General features: G+C 41.2%; 1 protein-coding gene across 2 annotated transcripts; it reads left to right on the top strand.

The window, feature by feature from the left end:
* The first annotated feature begins 320 nt into the window (after nt 1-320).
* Nucleotides 321-21,001, top strand: trpa1b (transient receptor potential cation channel, subfamily A, member 1b). Of its 2 annotated transcripts, XM_028967774.1 has the most exons (30): nt 321-369; nt 1,115-1,166; nt 1,883-1,933; nt 4,723-4,829; nt 4,974-5,136; nt 6,809-6,984; nt 7,303-7,410; nt 7,542-7,650; nt 7,948-8,093; nt 8,964-9,100; nt 10,009-10,057; nt 10,218-10,317; nt 10,467-10,567; nt 10,852-11,021; nt 11,528-11,692; nt 12,491-12,605; nt 13,060-13,226; nt 13,827-13,920; nt 14,016-14,075; nt 14,234-14,332; nt 14,532-14,602; nt 14,891-15,041; nt 17,056-17,145; nt 17,543-17,712; nt 17,801-17,930; nt 18,018-18,200; nt 18,302-18,370; nt 18,448-18,549; nt 18,674-18,789; nt 20,562-21,001. In XM_028967774.1, exons 4-30 carry the CDS (start codon nt 4,746-4,748, stop codon nt 20,746-20,748), a joined length of 3,312 nt encoding a protein of 1,103 aa, XP_028823607.1. In that variant the 5' UTR covers nt 321-369; nt 1,115-1,166; nt 1,883-1,933; nt 4,723-4,745; the 3' UTR covers nt 20,749-21,001. The 2 variants fall into 2 exon arrangements, with proteins under 2 accessions (XP_028823607.1, XP_028823608.1); XM_028967775.1 differs by lacking the exons at nt 321-369; nt 1,115-1,166 and having other exon boundaries at nt 1,837-1,933.
* Nucleotides 21,002-24,888: the final 3,887 nt, after the last annotated feature.

The raw sequence follows: 24,888 nt of genomic DNA, 5'->3' as shown, positions 1-24,888 counted from the left end.
AGTACAGGTTACCGTGAATACTAACCCCGCCAATAAAAAAGACCCAATATTTTTTTCAGAGACAATCCATTTCCACAATTATATAAGTTAAATGTTTAATATAATTCATTATGACATGCCATGATGTAATTATTGCATGGGAAACTCTTTATCCGAGCGCCACGCGAGCGCTTCTACCAGATGCTTGTCAATCAACAAAGAAACATGGAATAAACATTTCTCTGCGGCCTGTGTAATACAACATAATCCTTAGTTAATGATATACCTTATCGGATCATCCCAGATGATAAACAGTATGCCCACTTTTAATTCCTGCTTCTCCTTGCCCAAGGGAATGGTTCGTAATCCTTCAATCAGCAGCAAGGCCAGGTGAGCTGGAGTTCATGTTGATATGGCTTTCTAGATGAACACGATTTTGCAGACACAGAGGAGAAAATGTAAGGAAACGGGAAAATGTAAGGTTTCTGCTTGTTAATGCAATTGACTATACAGATAATTTGAACATATAAAACTTTTGGAAAGCGCTCGGTGTACAGCACGACCCGTCTGTATGGACCAAGAATTTTTTTCAGCCACAAACACAATCAATAATTGTGCACTGGTGCCTACTGCTTTATTCCTTTTTTCCTTCAGACCATGTTATACTCTGTCAGGTTGGTGATTAATGGTGCAATTAGCATTTTTCCCCCTTAAAATAATTCCTGATTCCAATTCAGAACAGTACTATTATTATTATTATTACTAAATCATTTGAGATTCCTCAGGGTGAAAATAACAACATAAAACAATTAATTGTGAAGACAGTTTGCGCTAATGAGATGTGACTTTTAATTGCATTTACGAATTTATTTGATGTTCTTATCAAGAGCATTTTAAATGCAGCAATTACAGATTCAGTAATCGGGAATAACGTAGAGTTAAGTGGGGCCATACCATGGGGGACCTGAGTGGGGCCAAATGGTTGAAATGGCTACTACCACCCCTCAAAAATACATAATTTACTACAATGACAGCATGTAGATTCATGAAAACGTTCTTATTCTGTATACTAGAAGATGTAAATATTTTGCAGGTGAGTGGGTTGTGTTTGTGCAACCTTGTGTTTCCAACACAGAGTGGGACAGATGTTCTGGCAAGATAAACAGCAGCATTTCGTTTGTGGGACCGTAAGTATTCCTCAGTTTGATACACGCACAGATACAGATGTGCCTCCTTTGCTGTGCAGGAAATTGATCAATATAAAGTAATTATCTGCTAGGGTCAATAATAGTATACTTTCATTCTAATTAGACTTCCAGATTTCAAATGTGCTGCATCTAATCTCTCTCAATATTAACACAACTGCAATTTTAACACTGAGGCTATAGTAACACTTATTAAAAATAGAATAAAAATCATTAAGTGGAATTATATCAGGGCACATTTTAATTTAAATTGTTTTGTAACCAAGTACTGTGCTAATTAATAATCTACCTCTATTTCTTTTATTAACTCCACTTACTGTATAATTCTCAAATTTATTTATTTTAAACAAGACTTAGTACATTTTACATAGTAATTTGTGAGCCATTACACAGCTGTAATGGAAGACGTGTGACACGAAAACCTAGACACAGCCTACAATCATTTCTCGAAACAAATGTCCAAAGAAACGTCTAGAACCACAAAACCACCAGCGAGATGGACGGTCTGAAGTCAATGCATTAACCGTGGCCATTATGGCATGACACAAGGCGAGACCTCGTGTTAAATTAGCCTGTGGTTTATGATTGCATCAGAGGAAATGACTTCCACATACAAATCTGTGTCTGATGCCTTGGACAAGAGCTGCTGTAATTGGATAGCTTCAACCAGAATCGCTATATAACCTCCATCGTTTCAGGAGAGCAGAGAACCGCAGAACACACTTCTGTCCAGCACCTACAGCAAGCAGGTAGGAAGTTCCTTTTTGATTATATTTCCATTGCTTGGCTGTATTATGAATCATTTATATAAAAAAACAGACTTAATTAATAAATATGTGTTTATGTAATGTTGAAAATAAATCTTCATTCTAATTATAAGTAATGCACAACTTATTTCATGTAATTATTTAAAGTTTCAGTTGCTTCAGTTGCAGTTGATTCATATGTTTCTGAAATGAGCTGAATCGCTAGTGTATAGTTTTGTTTTTTACATGGATCACATTACATTTTTTACAATGCCGGGAGCACTGCCAACCGCAGTAGTTTTAATATTTTTATATTACATATATAATATGTTATACAGGAAGATGGCTTTAAGGTTAAATCAATGTTAAATCCTTTAATCATTACAAAGATCATGCCTCCCTGTGGACGGAGGCAGGTGAAGACACAGAGAACACCTGTGGCGATTGCACCTCATAAATCCACATCTCTGTTTACTCTGTGTCATGGTGTAGACTTGGGTTATTGGTGTATTGGCACCGCAATTACACAGGAGAGGTTTAAACTGCATATCGTGGAAAATTACGTTCTGTACGGTTCCACCATCTACACCTTTTACTGTATCTGTGTTTGGTGATATAAACAAAGAAAGCAATTTCCGCTCAACCCAGGGTAAAGAAGGACTTTTTAGTAAATGCCTGAACTTTCATGCTCTTTCATTCTAATGTTTTTACATACATTGTGGTTTTAGAGCTAGTTTATTAGGTTGAATTAAGACTATCTGGGACAATGAATAATGCGTATGAAAATAAATCTACTGTTCTACTTTTCTGGCCATCAAATGTCAGCCTGCTAACAATGTACTGAAGAAAAATAATAGGTTGTTCCACCATAATGTAAGAAAATGTGTATTGATAGTCCCCACACTCCCCAACAAAAACTTAATTAGACTGTCAGTAGGAGAAGCACATTGCTTATAATCTACAACAGCATCATTCTTCACATTGTCATTTCAGAAATTGGTTGGAGCTGTGCAGAAAAGTAGGGTGAATGTTGGATTTCATAGAAACACTGGGAAACATCAAATTGCATGGAAACTGTAATTAGATATATATATAGTTCCAAATATACAGTACAGGCCAAAAGTTTGGACACCTTCTCATTCAATGTGTTTTCTTTATTTTCATGACCATTTACGTTGGTAGATTCTCACTGAAGGCATCAAAACTATGAATGAACACATGTGGAGTTATGTACTTAACAAAAAGTGGAGACCTGGTCTCCACAGTCACCGGACCTGAACCCAGTCAAGATGGTTTGGGGTGAGCTGGACCGCAGAGTGAAGGGAAAGGGCCCAACAAGTGCTAAACACCTCTGGGAACTCCTTCAAGACTGTTGGAAAACCATTTCAGGTGACCACCTCTTGAAGCTCATCGAGAGAATGCCAAGAGTGTGCAAAGCAGAAATCAGAGCAAAGAAACTAGAATATAAAACATGTTTTCAGTTATTTCACCTGTTTTTGTTAAGTACATAACGCCACATGTTTTTATTCATAGTTTTGATGCCTTCAGTGAGAATCTACCAATGAAAATGGTCATGAAAATAAGGGAAACACATTGAATGAGAAGGTGTGTACAAACTTTTGGGCCGTACTGTATATATATGGAACGATATGTCTAATTACAGTTTCAGCGACAACCATTTCAAAATGAACATAGTAACAGCAACATAGCAACAAAGGTTTATAATCAATCAACATATTATTACATTGTAATAGAGGAAAGCCCTGTGAGTGAAAATGATGCGACTCTTTAAATATCACTCCACTTTATTGCACTTTGTCTGTTGTTGTATTTTATGTTTTCTTGTTTATTGTCTTTGCCTTTGTTTAATTAGATTGCTAGTCATTTTTGTAGTAATAATTCACTTTGTCATCGTGGGGATCGCATGGTGGTGTGGCGGTTAGCGACATGGCCTCACACCTCTGAGGTTGTGAGTTCAAATCCCGACTTGGACCTTGTGTATACATAGTTTGCATGCTCTACCCGTGCTGGTGTAGGTTTTCTCCAGGTTCTCCCATTTCGTCTATCCGAAGGCATGTAAACTAAGTGGGTTTGTGACTGTAATGTGCGCTATTATTAATAATGACTTGGAAAAACATTACAAACAGAAGAACTAGTTGAAAATGTGGTAGAGCTCAGTGAGGAACTTGATTCTTGGTATTAATAATTATTTTTCTTTATGTTGTTTTCGATATGTTTACCTGATTGCAGTTGGATGACCTGCTTTTTTACGAATAACAGATAACTGGCTATGCTATGCTGGACATTTTTGCTGCTTTTGAGACTGTGGGGTGTACAGATTTTTATCTCTCTAAGCTAAAGTGTTTTTTCTTCAACTGATTAAAGGCAATGACTGCTTGCAGTGTCCTCCACATGGCTGGTCTTTGGCCTTGACTCCCCATTTCCCATCGGCTCTCTTCCCATTTCATGGAGCACAGACCCCACAGGGAGGCACAGCGTAGTGTCCCAGCTGTGGGAAACTTAATTGCTTTTCCAAGGGATTTAACCTTAAAATACTCAGTGGACTCAAACGCCCTCTATCAGAAAAATGCTCTTCAGTGTTCTTTTCACCTTAATCAAGGGTGAGACCACCTTACATCCTTCCCAGGAGGCAGCACTCTTGCTTACACACAGAACAAACAAAGACCGTGCAGTGTTTAGAGCTGAATTTGGACACCCCGATAATGTAACGTGAATGAGAAGCGGCCGAATGTAAACACGGCTGACGTAACAACATTTTACTCTAATTTCAGTTTGCTCAAGAAGGTGTGGTCTCATGTCACTGGCAAGGAAAAACAGCTTCTACAAATGTGTGATAGATGAGGACAGTTCAAGTCTGGATCCAGAAAAAATCTTCGAAGTAAGTCCAGTAAATCCAGGACTGGGTGTCTTGTGTAATTTTCTGTGCAAGTGAAATGAACTAGAAAGGGATGGGGGGCTGAGATTTACAGTAATCAGCCACTGCCCTGTCCTACATGGCTTTATAATGCCTGTTTCCTGGCAGTGGGCTCATGGAGGGAATGTTCAGGCGTTGCAAAACCTAATCAGGAAACAGCCCCAATGCTGGAGCTCCACAGATGAAGATGGTGCCGGGCCCCTCCACCATGCCACGGCTGGGGGGAGCCTTGAGACCATTCGATTCCTGGCAAATGAGGGTGGCCCAGAAGGTAGGTTCCGTACGTAATTAGTAATACTCTCAATTAGCAATAGATTGAACTCACATTCACAGCTTATCACTTTCGGTGACTGAGTCAATTTGCCCATTAAGGCTGTGGGAGTAAAACTGCATAACGAAGCAAATGAACAGCAAATTCAGAGCACACAACAAATTCAGAGCACACAGCGCCCTGAATAAAACATTGCAAGTCAATGAAACGAATATATACTGATGGGTGACAACTAAAAAAAATCTGAATGCACTAATGGAGAAATTTTTTGAGAGCCATTTTTTTCCCTTTTAAAGAAAAGACAGTACTTGCGACTGATCATCTGTTCTGTGATGAAACACCTCTATCCTAATGGGATACTGTCCATCCATAGTATACAAGCACCGCTCAGTGGTTCATCGGTGTGAAAACTCAGCGATCAACATGGCAAGGACAGAAAGCAGGACACATTCGCACAACTTCACGTAGACAGAGGAATTTGACTTTGAACAGAATCACAATATACAGGGCAAGAAGCTGGAACATCTTGTGAAATTACCAATGTGAAATTACCAATACATTTGATGTGTCACATAACCCTCTTCCTATTGAAAAAACAATCCAAGATGGCTGACTTCAAAATGGCCACTATGGTCAACACCCATCTTGAAAAGTTTGCCCCCTCACATATACCTATGTGCCACAAATGGTGATATCACCAACCATTCCCATTTTATTAAGGTGTATCCATATAATTGGCCCACCCTGTACATACATACAGACATAAAATGAACCAGCATGGCCTAGACTCAAGTAGACTCAAGACTTAAATACACTCAACAACAGGTGAAAAGATGACACGTGTAAATGTGTAAGATGGGAAATTCCAGGTCCACGTAGACCCCTTACTTTATCTCCAAGTTGTGGCCTTCTGCTCACAGTAAGTATCACCAGGGTGCCAAAAGGCCAACAATTGGCCTGAGATGCCATGATGGGAAAGTCTTGTACTGGTGGTTCTCTTCCCGGCTACTGTCTCTCTTTTTTACCTCTCCATTGGGGCTCTGCTCCTCATGTTCACCAGCTTCTACTTTCCTTAAATTTTGGGTTTTCTGTAATAGTGGCACATACAATATTTAAATGAAATTGCAATAGTAATCTACCTGTGTTAATAAATTAGAAACTATTCATTCTTGTTGTGCCATGCCTCTGTATGTCCAGGTTACATCAGACGAGTTAAATACATTGCTAATAATTAATTGGGTCAGATTAACAAGGTCTTGGAGCAAAAGTATTGAAGCCAGCATTATCAACATGAAATAATTAAAAAAAAAGTAAGTATGAAAGAAACACCCTATGATAAATTAAATTTTGTCAAAAGTACTCTTATTAACATGCACAGATAAGAAGAGACTGAATTAAGTATCGGTGCCTTTAATCAATTCCTAGTGTGGTGAGGAGATTCAAGTGCAGTAGCATTGGCAGAAAACGTTTGCTGAGATCTTTTAGTGATTTCAGCTCAAGTGACACAATGGAAATGGTGTTGAAAGAGAGAGACTCTTCTTGTTCCTCTCATAAATGTCTGTGGGTTTGGCTCAATAGGACAATTTAGCAGCAAAGTGCCGCTGTGATCTCTGATGTGATTTTACAACACAATTGACTATTGAACTGATGCCCATGTCCTCTGTCCTTTCAGAGCTGAATGCATGTGACGACCATGGCTGCACACCATTACACTGGGCAGTGGAGAAGAACCAAGAGAGCATCTGCTCCCTGCTACTGGACCTGGGCGCCAACCCAAATATCCTCAACAAGGCCCTCCTTGCTCCCCTGCACATGGCTATCACCAAAGGACACAACACCCTGGTGGAGGTTGGCACCTCCAGATGTGTCTTTATTTAGGACAAAATGCAGTCACCTCAATCCTGAACTGCACATAAGTGCAATTGTAATTTTAAATATGATCATTTTTGAACCCATAAGCAAGTTTTAGTTCATCACTTGCATTTCAACTGTACTCAGCAGAGCAGAGTAGTGCAGATTACTCATTACACTCAATTTAATAATCTGACAGAGCTAAAAGCATGATCATGTAATGAGGGAATCATGTAATGAGGGACAAAATATTTTTTTATAAGTGCAGCATGACAGCATGGATTTAATTTTGGAATTTTGTGCTTTTCTCCACAGCTCTTGCTGTCCTACAGTGTCACAAATGAAAACCTGAAGGGGGATCTGGGCAACACCCCTGTGATGCTGGCGTGCTGCAGCAACAACTGCGAGGCTCTTCGCATGCTGGTGAGTGCAAATAGGCAGCTGTAAAGTATTTTAAAAAATTTATTACAATGATATTAGCTAATTTGCTTTATTAAGAGCTAATAGCATTTAATTTTAACAAGCTAATTAATAGGCTCTAACTATCTTTCCAGTGCAAGCGTGGAGCAAAGCTCTGCACCCAAAACAAGCTGGGTCACTACGCCATCCACACAGTGGCATTTGCAGGTGCAAAAGAGGCAATGGAAGTCATTTTAAAATGGGGTATGTCATATGAACTCATGCCTTCTGTTTCACTGCTTGGACATGAAGTTTTTGTCATCGAAGGCTGGAGAAAATTCTCTGTGACCCACATGCAGTGACTCAGCCAGCATTTCTTGTGGAAAATGAATCACATGCAGTCACTTTGTTTTAGTTTGCTGACGGTTTCTGCACAGACCCCTTCGCATTTGTCATTTTCCCTTCCTTGGTGTTAATGACAGACACAAGGGTGTTTATGGGTGTCTTCCAAACCACTTAGTTCTGTCGCTCCTACTGTCTCTGATTTTGTGTCTTTTGTAGGTGAAGAGGTGGGTTACAACAATGAATGCCAAATTAACTACCTGGACAAATCCAAAAGCTCTCCACTGCATCTGGCTGTGCGAGGAGGCAACATTGAAGTGATTAAACTGTGTATACTAAAAGGAGCAAAAATTGACCAAAAGCAGGTAACCAACATTTATTTCCATTTAATGGTGCTCTCCTATATTACAATTATATAAATATATGTACAGCTATATATTTCTATCTAAAAAAGTCTGATATTTAGCAGGTCAGTGCATGTTGAGGGTTCTGATCGCACAGAGCAGCTACTGAAGCACAACGTGCTGAAAGCCTTACTGGTGACAGAAAGGTGTCACAACACACAACACACAGAACATCATAGCTTACCGCTTTGAGGACTGTGATGCTGCACTCAGGTCGGCGTGATCATGCTGACCACTGTCCACTATTCAGAGCTCCTGCAAATGGGAGCTGGACCGTGGAGTAGTGGGATTTCATTCTGTAGGATGAACTGAAAAAACCCTCCTCCCATCTTGCAGGTCTTATTGTATCTGCTGTTAAGGTCAGGGACCCCCAGAGGGGTCTCGCGGACTCCATGCCTGGACAATGTTTTGGCAGTGTGAGGGCATTCCTCATTTGAACATTTAAACTGTATCAACTTCAAATTGTTGAAGGTAATAATTGTGATGTATTACCTACTAAACCATATGATGTTTTAAGCAAAGCAGACACTTGCTGGGCCAAAGTAAGTTCAAATAAATCTCAGAAAATCCAATCCTTGGTTCGAATAGGGCAGATCCGGCAGACCACCCTCCACAGAGGGATTGCACGTTTCAGTGAAAGCATCTAAATGGTTTCTAATGGAAGAGGACCTATAGTTCACAGTGCTTTTTCCATTCATGTTCTTCTCATTAATGAATGGGTTTCCTTTCTCAAGAGACAAGGAGTTTCAGGGTGTTCCTTGTCTGACTTAGTTATCTCACTTTAATAGGAGCTTCAAGCCTTCATCTCTCTCTCTCTCTGCCTTTCACCAGTGTGACAAATCCACAGCTCTCCACTTCGCCTGCACTCAGGGTGCCATCGAGGCGGTCAGACTCATGGTTTCATCTTACAGTAATGTGGAGGAGATTATCAACATCCGAGATGGAGCAAACCAGACGCCACTGCACAGGTTAGCCAGCAAATGCATCAGATAATTGCCTGCAAGCAATAAGTCCAATACTGCAGGTTAATCATGCAGTGGTAAATTGAGCTTTACTCCAAAATATTTATATTCCTACCCTTGGATGACTAACCTTATCAGGGAAGACAAATGTTTGCATATTTTATTAATCATTGATTTGGAAATTTGGAAAATAAAGCAAATGCTTCATGAGACTTTATGTCTGTGCACAGAAATATTAACAATTAACATTTTATCTTATCAGTGAGACTCACACATAACCACACACACGTGATCACAGTGGTGTAATTACAATGACTTTGGGGAAGACCAGCACTTATTCAAACTTATTCCAAAGAGCTTTATCAATTAAAACTTATGATGGGAACTAACCTTAATTCAAACATATACCTTTGGTCACTGGAAAGGCCAGAATGAACAAGTGCATCTTGCTTATCAAGGGCAAGGCTGAAGACACCACTTAAAGGAGTAATTTTTTTTCAGTTTCACAGTATTGAACGTTTGAAGCAGTATTTGAAGCAGTATCAATGCACATACATTTTGCAAATGTATTTCTGTACTGGAATCTGTTTTTCTTACAATATTACGAAAGTGAAGTGTTTGTCATTGTGATACACAGCACAGCACAAGGTGCACACAATGAAATGCCCTCTGCTTTTAACCCATCACCCTTGGTGAGCAGTGGGCAGCAATGACAGACGCTCGGGGAGGGGATGGTGTGGGGATGGTGCTTTTCTCAGTGGCACCTCAGTGGCACCTTCGAACTGGCAACCGTCTGATTAGGGGGCTGCTTCCTTAACTGCTAGTCCACCACTGCCCTGATATTGTATTCAAAGATAATACTAGAAAAAATATGAAAAACGTATCACAAAATTTTGTTTTGCTTTGTTTTCTAGGGCAACAATATTTGATCATGCTGATCTGGCTGAATATTTGATTTCAAAGGTAAACTGAGTATTTGTGGCATGTTTCTCAGCTAACATGGAGGCATTTACCAAACAAATAATGAAATATTTGGCCTTTGAAATCACTTTGTGCCTCATCATTACTTACTCAAGGTGCTTCATGATTGGATTATTGTAATTGTAACTGCATGTTTTGACAGGGTGCCGATATTGACTGTGTTGACTGTAAGGGTCTCTCCCCACTGCTGGTAGCTACAAGCTGCGGGGCCTGGAAAACAGTGGCATTTTTACTCTCCAAAGGTAAACCGAGTTTCACTCCTCAAAACATCACTTGATCTGTTAACCCGATCCTTTTAACTAAATATCAAGACTGTCCAACAGGAATACTTATGTACCTCATTCATCCGAACAATCGGGGCAGTTCGTGTTTTCAAATTTTGTTATGTTAGGAGCAAATATGAAGACAAAAGACAAAGAAGGACGCAATTTTTTGCACCTCGCCACTTTCCAGCCGAAGGGTTTGAAGAACCTCCCTGAGCAGCTTCTACAGGTCAGAGACAAAATATTGTCGTGGTGGTCATGTGCTGGTATGTGGTCTCCAGATGGTTGCATCTCAGTGTGTTTTTTATGGTATGAACCTGTGATGATTTACAAACAGGTTTTTCAAATGCAAGGCAATAAATTTAAGTTTGGTACAGGTTTAGCATCCCCCAGGGCCCTGGGGTAACTGCTCCACCTGCCCACCCTGGTTCTCAGTGATCACTGCTACAGATCACTGCTACTGTAACAGTTATATGAGCCATAATGTGCAGAGATAAATATGTCCCTTCCCAGGATAACGCAGTGAAGGAGCTCCTGTGTGATGAAGACTGTGAAGGTTGTACGCCCCTTCACTATGCATGCAGACTGGGCATCCACGACTCTGTTAAGAACATCTTGGGTCTGAACATCTGCCCTGGGCGTAAATCAAAAGATAAGAAGTCAGCCCTTCACTTTGCTGCAGAGTACGAGACACTTACTCATGACTATATAAACATTTGGAATGAACACACTCTGAGTGTGGGTCGCCCTCGAGATTTACATAAATGGATAGATGAAACAAGAAGTAAACACAGTTTTTAATAATGTTTGTGCATGTGACATGACGAGTGCAGGTTTACATCATGCATGATGAGGATGCAGTGTGTGTGAGACCTGTCAATCATTGGGCTCCTCCATTTTAAACATCATTAAAGCTCATGTTCTGGGTGACAGAAATAATTACACACCAAAGTTAGTTTCTCTCCCTCATCAGATAGCTACCAAAAGGTTCTTTCTTGTTTTATCCATTTCTTTATGTAAATCCGAAGCACAACTTACCTTACACTAACTATCAAGTTCCACGCTTGGCACATTTCACTGTCTTGAAAATAGTGCCCATATTCATATTTCAGCACATTTTCAAAATTGTGTCCTTCCAGAAGGTTGCATGGCTCATCTCTGTGATCTATTATCCTCCATTTCCATATAGATATGGTCGTATAAATACTTGCCATAGACTGCTGGAGACCATCACAGACTCCAAGCTGCTGAATGAGGGCGACGATTCCGGACTCACCCCCCTCCATCTGGCCTCCCGTGGCGGCCACACCAAAGTGGTGGAGCTGCTCCTCAGGAAGGGAGCGTTGTTCCAGAGGTCAACCACATACATGCACAAATTTCAGAGACCACAAGACATTTGCTTATGGCATCTGTAGCACTACACCTGGGCTGTCCAATCTGCAGCCCATGAGCTATTTCTAATTGGCTCTAATTCTTAAAATATAATGAAATATGGCTAATGAAATGAACAAAGCAAATCAACAATTTATTAATGCAAGATAATTTATGTATTTATTAATCAGAATAATGTTATTAGATTAGGGGTTATATTGGTGGGATCAGATATGGGGCAGTGGTGGTCTAGTGGTTAAGGAAGCAGCCCCGTAATCAGAAGGTTGCTGGTTCGAATCCCGATCTGCCAAGTTACCACTGAGGTGCCACTGAGCAAAGCACCGTCCCCACACACTGCTCCCCGGGCACCTGTCATGGCTGCCCACTGCTCACTCAGGGTGATGGGTTAAATGCAGAGGACAAATTTCACTGTGTGCACTGTGTGCTGTGCTGCTGTGTATCACGTGTGACAATCACTTCACTTTCATATTTCTGGCGGCTGTCATGACCACCAACCCCCCTGCTAATTACGCCTGTGGATGACCATACAAAACCAAGCATGTGAGCCAATACCCCTCACCTCTAGATGGTGGCCCAGCCATTCATATATTTTTCTATATGTAGACACCCTTGCACTAGACAAATGCCATGAGTCCCTGCGTCCCTTCCATTTGTCATTTCAAGTGCTCAGAGGGACAGGATGCCAAGTCGTGACTGCAATGCTGCTCTGAAGCCAGTGAAAGAGCTTATCCGGGGCTCCTGCTGTTCTGTCATTATGCAGTGATTACAAAGGCTGGACATGTTTACATCACGCGGCAGCAGAGGGATACACGCAGACCATGAAAATCCTGCTGTCGGCAAACATTAAATTACTGGACAAGGCTGACGAGGAGGGGGTACGAGGCTCTCCGAGATGCGGTGTTTCTTTTTCATTTGCATTTCACATTTCATTTGAGTGTTGGAATTTTTTTTATGTTGTTAACTATAAAATCACCACTGTATTACATAAGTTTTCATTAATAATTAGGGATAGGATTTACTCATTTACAATCATGTCACTGCTTCTTTGTTTTCACTATCTTTGTTAAAATGCATAATATCTAAATATAACATTTACATTTCAACTCTTAAAAAATCATAATGTGATCCTACATTTTGAAATAATACAAAAGTATAAAATGCAAGTATTTTAACACTTATTACCCCTTTTGGATCTTCTCCATGCTGTAAAAGCAGATTCTCTCTCACAAATGTATCTAGAGATACTTGTGCCATGAAAGTTATTTTCTATTAATAATTAGAAATTAGGCTTTTATATTAACCTGGTTCTAAGTTGTTGTGTGATGGCAGAACACAGCCCTGCACTTCGCTTCAAAATGTGGCCATGCTGCAGCGGTGAAGCTGCTCTTGGAAAGAGGCGCCAGCATCGTCCTCAATAAGAATGATGCCTCCTTCCTGCATGAAGCTGTGCATCATGGGAGAAAGGATGTGGCCAACGCAGTCATTGAGAATGAGCGGTAATGTTTTCCTGCCAAATTCCATGCTCAATATTAAAGTTATAGTGCTCACAACAAAAGCCATGTGTCTTTCTCAAATTCTTAAGAGTTCAGGGTAAACTACCCTTGTGACAGAACCAATCATCACACAGCTTTCATCTAAAAGTAAAATCAGCTGAATGTATTACCAATGCATTTCGTTTTTAAGTAGAAGCAAAGCTGAGGATGCTGAAATCATTGTTTTGGGAAACTAGACACATACTACTTATAAATAGAATATAACGGTTCTGAAAAATAAATGGCTCTTTATGGTGCTTCTGATAATCTTGCTCTGCATAGAATCGAACAGTTGGGGAGTTGGTAAGTCTGTTCATAAGGCACTACGCACCAGACAAAAAAGATAATCTTCACGTTTGGCCTGCACATAAAATGCCCCCAGACTAATTTACAAATTTGCATTCATGGAAATAACCAAAAATACTGATAGTGATCAGATCAATTTATATATACATTGAAAAAGTATTGACTCTGTGCAAAGAGTCACTTTGTGATTAAAACTATATGTTTGTTTTATCGTTCCTTTCGCATGTCCACTCACCCCTGCTGCTTCTCTGTTCCCAGATGTTCCGAGTCTGTCGGGCAGTTTAATGTGAAGAATCCAGCTTCTCGCTGTGTGGTCTATGACTTAATAGAGTTCCTCCCGGAATCTTTCAAGGTTAGATTACTCAACACATAATTTTTCAGTTGCTTTCATGTGTTTGATAGAACATAAATATTAATGTCATTATTAATACTTTCCTTTTGGAATAGCACTTGCTGGATCTGTGTGTCAGAGAGTCTGATCATGATGCCAACAGTCCTGATTACCATGTAAGGACAGTTATGTGTACAGTGTGCTCAGTAGGTTCTGTGGAGAATCTGTTCAGTTGGAATTATATCATTATCATTATTAGTATCAGTATCAGTATCATTATTAGAATTATTTGTATCTTATTAGGACTATTCTTACTATCCCTTTTTTTCTGCAGATTGATTATGATTTCCATTGGCTTCAAGCTCCACCAGAAGTACAGAAACTTGCAGATGAGGATAAAAGCATAAAGATGAAACCGCTTGGTGCCCTCAATGTAGGTAATTCTTCAATGGTGATTCTCAGCAGCTGAATAGGCATGTAGTTTAGGCATGGATTGGTAGTGGCAGTGTTTTAATTTTTATAAAAACATCCAGTCTGTTGAAACCGCAAAGCTGAACGGTGCAGATCCTTCTGTCCAGAATGCTGATTTAATGGGAAATAAAGGCAGTGACATTTTCAATGCAACTTTACAGGCCATGGTGCAGTACAACCGTATTGAACTCCTAACCCACCCAGTGTGCAACAAATACCTGGAAATGAAATGGTGAGCAGAGGACATGATCGTCTTCGACATATGGCATTCTGTGGACAGTACGAAGAGAGAATTGTAATTGATTTTAAACAAGCCAAAGTGTGCTGTACACAATAATAACAAATGATCCATAGCTTTAATAAACATCAATCATGTATAATGTATTTAGCTTGCAGTACCATTTATTTTTTTAGAATACAATACTACATTTGCACAGTAGCACCTGTATTGTATCACATATATAATATATGAGTATCTTTAGCTATAAATATGATAGTGACTCTGCTTTGTTCCTGTCAGGCTGGCATATGGAAGCAAAGTTCATCTGCTCAATCTGGCCATATATCTACTTGGCTTGTTGCCCCTCACTTACCTCATTGTTAACCTGAAACCTACCCAAAACATGGAGAATGGAACATCTGTCACCATGGTTCCCATTTCCTTCCACCAGGTAGTGTAACAATTTTTACTGATGAAAGGTGGACTTCTGGGACCTGAGATATAAAAATACTTTTTTTGTGTGAAGAAGGCCATTGTGAAGCTGGATAATAAACAGCAGGTATTAAGCATTTTCATTTGTTTAAGTATTGCAGTCTTTGTGGTGGAGTTGCTCACAGATAAAAAACGACTGAACGTAATAAACATGAATTTAATTAAAAGTTGCAGAGGACACTAAAGGACACAAAGGCTGTACTTTCCCAGTGCTAAAATAAGTCCTAGTGCATGGGGCATGTTCAGTAATGTCATGTTCACAAATTCTCATCAAAATACAGGTAATTGACACTCTTCCCCAAATATATCCCAAAAACAGAAACTCAAGGCATATTAAGTTGGCTGTCAGTGCTAGAGCGTACAGTGCATCACTTTTACAGCATTTGTTATGTAACCTTATTCCAAAATGGAATTTTCCCTCAGAATTATACACTGTAATGACAACATGAAAAACGTTTACTTGAGTTTTTGGTACATTTATTTAGAAAAACCTGAGAAAGCACATGTACATAAGTATTCACAACCTTTGTTCAGTCCACCTTTGGCAGCAATTACCTTTCATTCCTATTTGGAGCACCTCAAGCTCAATCGTGTTGGATGGGAGGTGTCGGTGCACAGCCATTTTAAGATCTCTCCAGAGATGTTCAATCATATTCAAGTCTGGGCTCTGGCTGGTCCACTCAATGACATTCACAGAGTTGTCCTGAAGCCACTCCTCAGATATCTTGGCTGTATGCTTAGGGTGCTTGTCCTGCTGAAAGATGAATGGTCACCCCAGTTCAAGAGTGCTCTGGAGCAGGTTGTCCTTCTGCATGGTTGTCCTTCTAGAAGGTTCTCCATTATTCACAGAGGACCTCTGGACCAATCGCTCAGTTTAAGTGGTCGGCCAGCTCTAGGAAGAGTCCTAGTAGCTTTGAACTTGATGGAGGCCACTGTGCTCATTTGGACCTTCAAATCAGTTGAAATGTTTTTGCAACCTTCCCCAGATTTGTGCCTCGAGACAATCCTGTCTTGGAGGTCTACATCCATGTCCTTTGACTTCATGCTTGGTTTGTGCTCGGACATGACCTTATATAGAAGATATGTTCCTTTCCAAATCATGTCCAATCAATTGTTTTTTTCACAGCTGGACTGCAGAAACATCTCAAGGATGATCAGGAGAAACAGGAGGCACCTGAGCTCAATTTTGAGCTTCATGGCAAAGGCTGTGAATACTTATGTACATGTGCTTTCTCAGTTTTTTTTTTTTTTAATAAATTTGCCAAAGCTGTGCGCTGTGAATACTTTTTCAATGTGCTATATTATTTTTTATCGAGGGCTGCTTCTAATTTAGAAGTTAAAGACAATTTCCTAATGTGTCTACGTAATGTACTACAACATAGCTTTAAATATGTTTTACTGTTCATGAAGAGGCCATTAATGTGGACAAATTTGATCAACATGCAGATGAAAAACTTTTCACTTGCTCTCAGCCCTTCTCTGTCTCTTCCTTACCCATGGTTCACTGGGGCTGGTGATTCATGTGACCTTGTTGGCCAAATGTGTTTTGCTTTGACAAGACCATTTTATGTGCCATTAGTTTCAGTGCTCTCAATCATCATCATTGTCGCATATGCATTTGCTTGGTAATGACCTTGTCTTTGCCCTATTTCTTAATTTGCTCACTTTCATTATGGACTCTGAGCGATTTATCAAGGTCCGAGCATCAAGGTTGGAATGGCCATTGCTCTTGGCTAAGCTTATTTATGATATTGCTATTTGTCTCAAGAGTTTTGATGTATAACTGGCCTCAACGCAAATATTCTACCGTGACTGAAAAAAAAAAGCAGTCATCATGGGAGATATGTCAATGTCAGGGCCATTTTAATCTGCACATTACTGTCCACCTAGGCCAAAGGATAAGATTTGCACAGTACAATTTACTCAGCATGCCTGATAAGTGATCTTTTTTCTGCTTCTTCTGTCTTCAACAGCAAAGCGGTCTCATCTCCACCTGCATGATCATGGTTCTCGTCATGAACGTGTATGCGGTGTGTAAAGAACTGCTTCAAATGGCGCAGCAGGTATTATTATCGTTACTTTTTTATAGTTCACATTATGATCTTATATTTTCCTGAATGTCCTATATACTACAAACCAATCCGATAAATTGGAATTTACAGTGATTTTTTTAAAATTCTGGTGTTAAAGGGAGGTCTTAGGGACGCCTAATACCCACTAAATTGTGGTTAAATCACTGTTTTGTACTAATGATTTGCCTTAATTATTTTTACATAATAGTTTCAGTAGTTGCATGCTTGCTCACTTTAACCAGTAAGTAATTTAAGTCATAAAAAGGAATACAAATGAATCAAGCTATTTATTTAATTGATATGTGGCATGATATGAAGTTAAAGAGTATTTAACAAACCAAAAAAATTACCAACTATTCTGTCCGTCTGTGTTTTTTTTCTCCCAAAGCGTGCAAATTACTTTACGGATTTCTCCAACGCAGCAGACTGGACAACAGCCATCTCTTCTCTGGTCTTTGTGATCCCCATATTTTTTAGAGTTCAGACATCGTGGCACTGGGAAGCGGGTGCTTTGGCAATTCTTTTTGCCTGGGTGAACTTCCTCCTCTATCTCCAGAGGTAAACTGCACTCTCAGCTGCATGTAGCACATTTAGCCAGGTAATTTGGGGCAAATTAACAATCATTTTTCACATTTCTCTTGAAAAGGTTCGAACATTTTGGGATTTATGTTGTGATGTTTGGAGAGATCATCAAAACGCTCATCAGCATCATTGTGCTCTTCGTCTTTCTGCTTCTGGCATTCGGCTTGTCCTTCTATGCCCTGATGCTTCACCAAGTAAATTTGCACATATGCATATGCATCATTCTCTGATCCTGGAAGGAGAAGGACTTCATAAGCTTAATTTTGCCTTCTCTCCATCAGAAAGAGTTTAATTGGCTGAGCCTGTCGCTGATACAGACCTTTGTGATGATGGTTGGAGAGCTGAACTATCAGATCAACGTCCTTGAGGCCTACGAAAACAACAGATTGGCCTTCCCTGTGATAACTTATGCAGTGTTTGTGCTGTTTGTTCTGCTCATGCCCATCCTTCTCATGAATCTAATGGTACGCTGAGGAAACACCATGCACTTTTCCTAATTGACCCTAATGACTTTGAATCAGCTTGGGTAAATGGGCCATATTTGTCTCCGTCTGCATGTTTGTAGATCGGCTTGGCTGTGGGGGACATTGCAGAGGTGCAGAGGAATGCCAGCTTGAAAAGAATTGCCATGCAGGTACCACTCATCATCATTGTTCTTATTATGAAAGAGCTCTGAGTTTGGCTGCTGACTAGGATCATTCTCTACCTCAGATTGATCTCCACACCAACCTGGAGGAGAAGTTGCCCTACTGGTTCATGAAACGAGTGGACAAGCCCAGCATCACTATCTATCCTAACAGGAAGTGTGGCAAGGTTGGCAAAAGATTGCCTTTTATTCTGATTTTCTCCACATATTAGGCCATGTTCTACAAAGTAAATAACCCAGGATATCTTAGACTACTGATTCCACGTGAAATGACTTCCATTGTCACCCCAGCGAACGTTCATGTCTTACTGGAGCTCTGGAGATGTGATGGAGGTCCGTGCCCGTCTGAACACCAATGCTCAGCACTTGACACCTTTGGAGCACGAACTGCACAAACAGAAGCAGAGGTACATTTCCCCCAATGTCTGTGTCACGTTCCTGACAGTGGGAAAGAGGAACACACAGACTAAACCTAAGTGCCAAAAAAGTGATATATACGGTTAAACCAACTATATGCTGTATGCTTATTGTAGGATAAGTAATAATTATGTAGGTGGTTGCTTGGGTTTATTCAAGTTCAATAGAGGAAAAGCTGAAAAAGGGGCGCAGATGCACTCTACCCGTACACCTGACCAAGGCATGTCAACTGTGCACCCTACGGCTTGGCATGAAAGTGGTGTGTATCTCCATATGTGTCTGCTCAACTCTGACAGCGTAAATCCCAAAAAACATATTTTTTCACACTTTTCCAACTTTGTTCCTGGCTTGTGGTCGACCTGTAGATCCAACCATAGAAACCAATATATCAGATTAGGTGAAGAGGCCTGGCCTCTTTACTGTTTCTATGCGTTGAAAGGGCTTAGTGTGGCGGCCTTGTTTTTTTTTTTTTTTTTTTTTTCCTTTTTCCTGGTTTTCCAGGTCCTTGCCCCTTTGTGGCACCAACACATCCAATATGTCAGATCCAAAAATCCAAATAAACAACTCCGATTCTGTCATGCTGGTTTGACATGAGGAAGGAGATCTGAAACGAGGGCTGGACCTGGCGAGATAGAAGGACACATACAAATAATGTCAAGAAACAGGGGTTTATTAGATGGTGGACAGGAGCGATATCAAGTAACACAGATCCGACAGCATACAGACACAAACACGGCAGCTTTTTACAATCGGACACAGGTGAACACAATCAGGAAGCATAATAGCACAACACGAACATGAAACTCTGGCACGAACTCCGGATCAAGAGTTGGCCCTGCAGGACCGGATCCTGACAAACTCTCTCTCTATTAAACAACTCCACTCCAAAACTCCTCCATGAGCACTAGGCGAGTTGTCGTCCTGTCTCAGGCCTCCTCATAAACTGTCAGCATATGAGTCACTGTGAGACTGTGGGTGGAGCAATGACCCAGCAATCAGAAGCCCCTCCCCTGCAGGCCTAAAAAAAAACCACACATACACACACAAGCGGAGGGATTCCCACTAACACACTCCCTTGGTGCTAAGCACCCAGGGGTAAAACAACTGCATTAAAGCAGATCCAGGCTTCCATTCTTAGTGTACATGCTTGAAGCAGAGTTTCTCTGTTCTGAAGGCTGGAAATCAGCTACAAATAAAAAAAATAAATCCCACTAGATTTTCTGGCAATTTAGAAATTAACTGACAGATTGTTCAATTTCACCCTAATTTTTCCTCCATTTTTCAGAATCCCAAACCAACTTATTAGTGTGTGTGTGGTGGGAGGGTGCGGGGATTGTTCCAGCTGGACTGTTCAATGTGAGCAGACAAATTGTGGAATGTGAATGCACTGTGGTGCAGTGTAGATTTTTCCCACATAGCTCATTCCAGCATTAAAACCAGTCATAGAATAAACCAGCGTTTATGTTTGCTGTTCTGGTCTGCCAAATAATAGCATAAACTAATGCTGACCGATTAATCACAGAGAACAACAGACAATAATCTCCCACATGTTCAGTGCAGACTCACGATATGCGCTATGGCTCGTGCATGCACCACAGACTCAGCAAAACATGGCCGAGAGCTTCCTGGCCTTCCCTGTGTATGAGCAGCCCCTAGTGTTTGCGCTGTAGAGCACAGTTGTCCCTAACCTGCATGTAGATTGTCCATCTGCTACAGATGGGAGTCCTGCCTGTTAAACTCCTGCACACTCCTTTTGGTCCAGGTTAAAGGAAATGTCCAGCACTCTGGAGAAGCAGCACAACTTGATGAAGCTGATCATACAGAAGATGGAGATCACGTCGGAGGCAGATGAATATGATGGCCCTGAGGAGTTCAGAGGCAGTAGAGGCCCGGCTCACCGCTCCAAGTGGATCCCTCTTATGAAGGCAATCAAGGCCGGCCACAAATAACCTGATGTGTGACCCTGTGACCAATGCATGCGTTTGGTATACAGATGTGTAATTCGAATGAAATTGTGAAATAATAACAATAATAACTTCCCTTTAGATTTGATGTTTATATATAATATTTAAATAGAGACACGAATATCAAAAACAGTTTGTCAGGTTGCACAATATACTGTTAAAATAGTTCAATTTGCCATTAATATCTGTCATTGTTATTATCATGAAAGCATAATCATTAAATAAAAATGTATCCTCATGGAGAAATGACTATGCGTTTTGATGTGGGATCACGTTTTTTCAGGTAAATGTTAACAAATGAATACATCTGAACGGTGAAGGAAGTGATTGTAAAAACCGGGGAGGGTGGAGTAAAAAACTCTCTCTACACAAAAGCACTGTATTCAAACCACTCCAACTTGATGTTACCTGACAGAAAGAGGCATGGCAAAATAGAGGTTAAAAGGATGAACATTTTCTAATTTATTAACCCCAGTAGATTATTATTGCAGTTACATGTAAATATTGTATGTAAAAAAGCTACCAATGTTACAAAGAAAATCAAGATGAAAAGAAAGCGTAAAGGGAGAGAGAGAGAGAGAGAGAGAGAGAGAGAGAGAGAGAGAAGCCATGAGAAAAATAGGTAAAATAGGAAAGACTCAGTTACTGATGGGAAAATTTCCCTCAGCTTCCGATAGAAAAGAAAATGAAAGTCCCCAACCACCAGTGAACAATCCTTTATACATTTGGCCCACAGGAAGTTGTCACCGACCAATCAGAATGTGTTTTTTCTGTCTTGTCCTGCCCCCGTGATCTCCCATCTGGCGCAGACAATTTGACAAAGATATGGAAAACGGAGGTGTTGAATCTCCATGCAAAACAAAAGTGCACAAACGTCATGGTCCTGCGACGTCCCATCTTACATGATGGAGAATCACCTGCATAAATACAGGAGACAGTGGTACTGTGTGTGTAGCATGTAAATTGCAACTGGACTCAGGCTTAACATCTCAAGAATATGGTCGCAGCAGATGCCGAATGTGGAGGGCAGAACAAGCAGAATAGATTTACTTAACACTACAAATGGGTTTCTCACAAGGGCAATAAAGACTTACAAATGTATGTTATAAATAAAGTCTTATTTGTTCAGATATTGTAAAAGAATCCCTCTGCTTGTTCTGATGCTTTCAACAGTGGCAACCTGAGTAAACTGGTAAGTGTCCTTAATCTAAATATTTCAGCTTCTTGCCAAATTGACCCAACATTTGCTGTAGACGTTGTATTTGCAATCGGATTGGGTAGTCAGATATTCCAGACTGGCCACCTTCAATGTATTTGCTACTTGCAGATGGCTATGTATGCAACATCCTAGAATCATGGTTATAGGCAATTAAACTGTAAACGGTTCCAGAACTGAATGCTTTAGCCAAACACAATGTAGTCTGGGAGAACTTCTAATGTCCTCTAGACATGGACTGGCTGGTCACTGTCATGGTTGCTCTGAAAACAAAACTACGCTTCACGTTCCCATGGCTTCCCACACAGAGAAGGGAAGGCTACACAACACTGGCACTGAAGTGGAAACCACTTCCCAGGAATAATGCACTTGAACCAGTATGTCCATGTCTTAGAGCTCGCATCTGTCACAGGCCAGCACAGCCACCGCGCCATTACATGGCTCACAAGGCTGCAGTCACAGCATTTCCTCGTCCCCCTGGAGCAGAAAGTGGGATAATAGCCATGGCCATGTGTTACACTTACAGCCCAACCCTGAAAAGAAACCATCCCAGGGAGGCAGCACTTATTGCTGTTTGCTATGACTGTGTGAGAAGACATCAAGGCAGATGAATTGTTGGTGAAAAAAAAAATCTTCCTTGTAACCAGAAGAGCCTGGAGATGATAGGATTTAGCGTATGACTGAACAAAGTGTGTGGATGTGCCAGGCTCTGTGTTTCATCGCCTTTAGTGATGGACCAGGTTTTGATTGTGATCCCAGATCTGTACGTGAGCATATGTCAGCTGGACGGCTGGGAAGCACCAGCCTGCCAGACACAGACAGTACATATTCAAAGCAGTGAACCCGCTCTAATTCTGACCGCTGGCGACCACACACTACTGAAAATCTGTACTTCACACACCACACTCACATCCCTTCTGCAGGTCATAGGACTACCTGCTTGAGCCACCCCTCATTTCTTTACATTATGCCAAATGTGACAACAGGTTAATTGCAACACGAGCAAGCAAGCACATTCATCCAGTATACCATTGGGCAAAAAAGTATTTGGATGCTGTCCCATTTAAAAAGATAAGAGAGGTTGTTTGTAAAAAATTTTGCACCTACAAACTCGGCCCTCACAGACCTATTACTTTTTCTTTAAGAAAATCTTCTACCTTTCTTCTACCCTTTGAACTCGTAGTCAGACTCCAACCTCCACCATGGGCAAGACCAGAGAGTGTCTAAGGACACCAGGGACCAGATTGGAATAGCCAATCCACAATAGGCAAGCTGCTTGGTGAGAAGGCTCCATGGAAGCCATCTCACCTTGTGGGGTACAAATGTTTCACAATGACAATCAATTCACTTTGACTTTGAAATGATCTTGAGGACAGTGAGGAAACAGCCCAAAACTACACAGGGGGAACTGGTGACCACAGTTACAAAGGTAACTATTAGTAACAGACTACATCATCATGGATTAAAATCCTGCAGCACTCAGAAGGTCTCCCTGCTTAAGCCAGTACATGTCCAGCCTCGTCTAATGTTTGCCAGAGACCACCTGGATGGTCTGGGGAGAACTGGGAGAATGTCATGTGGTCAGATGAGACCAAAATAAAACTCATGTTTGGAGGGGGAAGAATGCTTAGTCGCATCCCAATAACACCTACCCATACCTAACGTGAAGCATGGGAGTGGAAACATTATGCTTGGGGGCCTCCTTTCGGCAAAAGAAACAGGATGACTGATCCATATTAAGTAAAGGATGAATGGGGCCATGTATCATGAGATTTGGGGAAAAAACGTCCTTCCATCAGCAAGAGCACTGAAGATGACATGTGGATAAATCTTCCAGCATGACAATGATCCCAAACAAAGGAGTGGCAACGTAAAAATCATTACAAGAAGTGGCCACGCCTGTCTCCAGACCTCAATTCATTAGAGAATCTCTGCCCAGTGACAGCCTCAAAACATCATAAGTCTTGTGTCATGTGACTCTGTTCAGGTGACTGGGAGCAACGCGGAAGTTGGTGACACGCTGGTGATTGCTTATTGTTTGCCTAAACCACAATGACCAACTCGGCTCGTCAACTCTTGACTACCACCAATTAAAACGTATACTTGTTTTCTCCTTACCTCCTGTCCTGCCTTCCTTTCTATGTTTCTTCACATGAGCGTCAATATCTGTGGGTGTTGCAGTGAACGCTGTCTCACACTCGCAGAGTAAAAGGTGGAGATTCACCACTCCTCCCATCGGACCTCTTCAACCCATACCTATTCCTTGGCGCACCTGGTGCCCCTTCGCCATGGATTTCATCACCAGTCTGCCGGATGCGGAGGGCCTTAACACCATCCTGACCATAGTGGATCGGTTTTCCAAGGCCATCCACTTGGTCACCCTGCAAGGCCTCCTGTCCTCCGCTAAGACTACCAACCTCCTTCTCCATCATGTCGTCCAATTACATGGGCTCCAACTGAGGAACCAATTCCAATTCGTCTCTGTGTGGAAGGTGTTCTGCTGTCTCATCTGCTGTCTCTCCTCTGGCTACCATCCTCAAACCAATAGCCAGGTCGTAGAGAGCCAACCAACAGCTGGGACAATTCCTGCCGCGCTTTGCCTCTGGCAAAGATGTAGCCACGCTACCTACTTTAGCCAGAGTTGGCCATCAATCTACAGGTCTCCACCTCCACGGGCAGTAGCCCCTTCAAGGTCTTCAAGGAAGATGACCTACCGGTCATCTTCACCAGGAGCCCGCAGGTGGGGTCCCCTCGACCTGTCAACAGTCTGTCCTCATCACTGCCACCCATCAGCCACCCAACACTTGCTGGGCCAGCAAGTGTGGCTCTGGACCCAAGACCTCCATCTGTGCACCGAGTCATGCAAGTTGGCCCTTCGGTTCATTGTTCCATTCCGGATCCTCAGCTGA

The sequence above is a fragment of the Denticeps clupeoides genome, chromosome 2 (assembly GCF_900700375.1).
Source record: "Denticeps clupeoides chromosome 2, fDenClu1.1, whole genome shotgun sequence".
Taxonomy (NCBI): domain Eukaryota; kingdom Metazoa; phylum Chordata; class Actinopteri; order Clupeiformes; family Denticipitidae; genus Denticeps; species Denticeps clupeoides.
The sequence above is the reverse complement of the archived record's forward strand: the minus strand, read 5'-3'. Positions and strand labels throughout refer to the sequence as shown.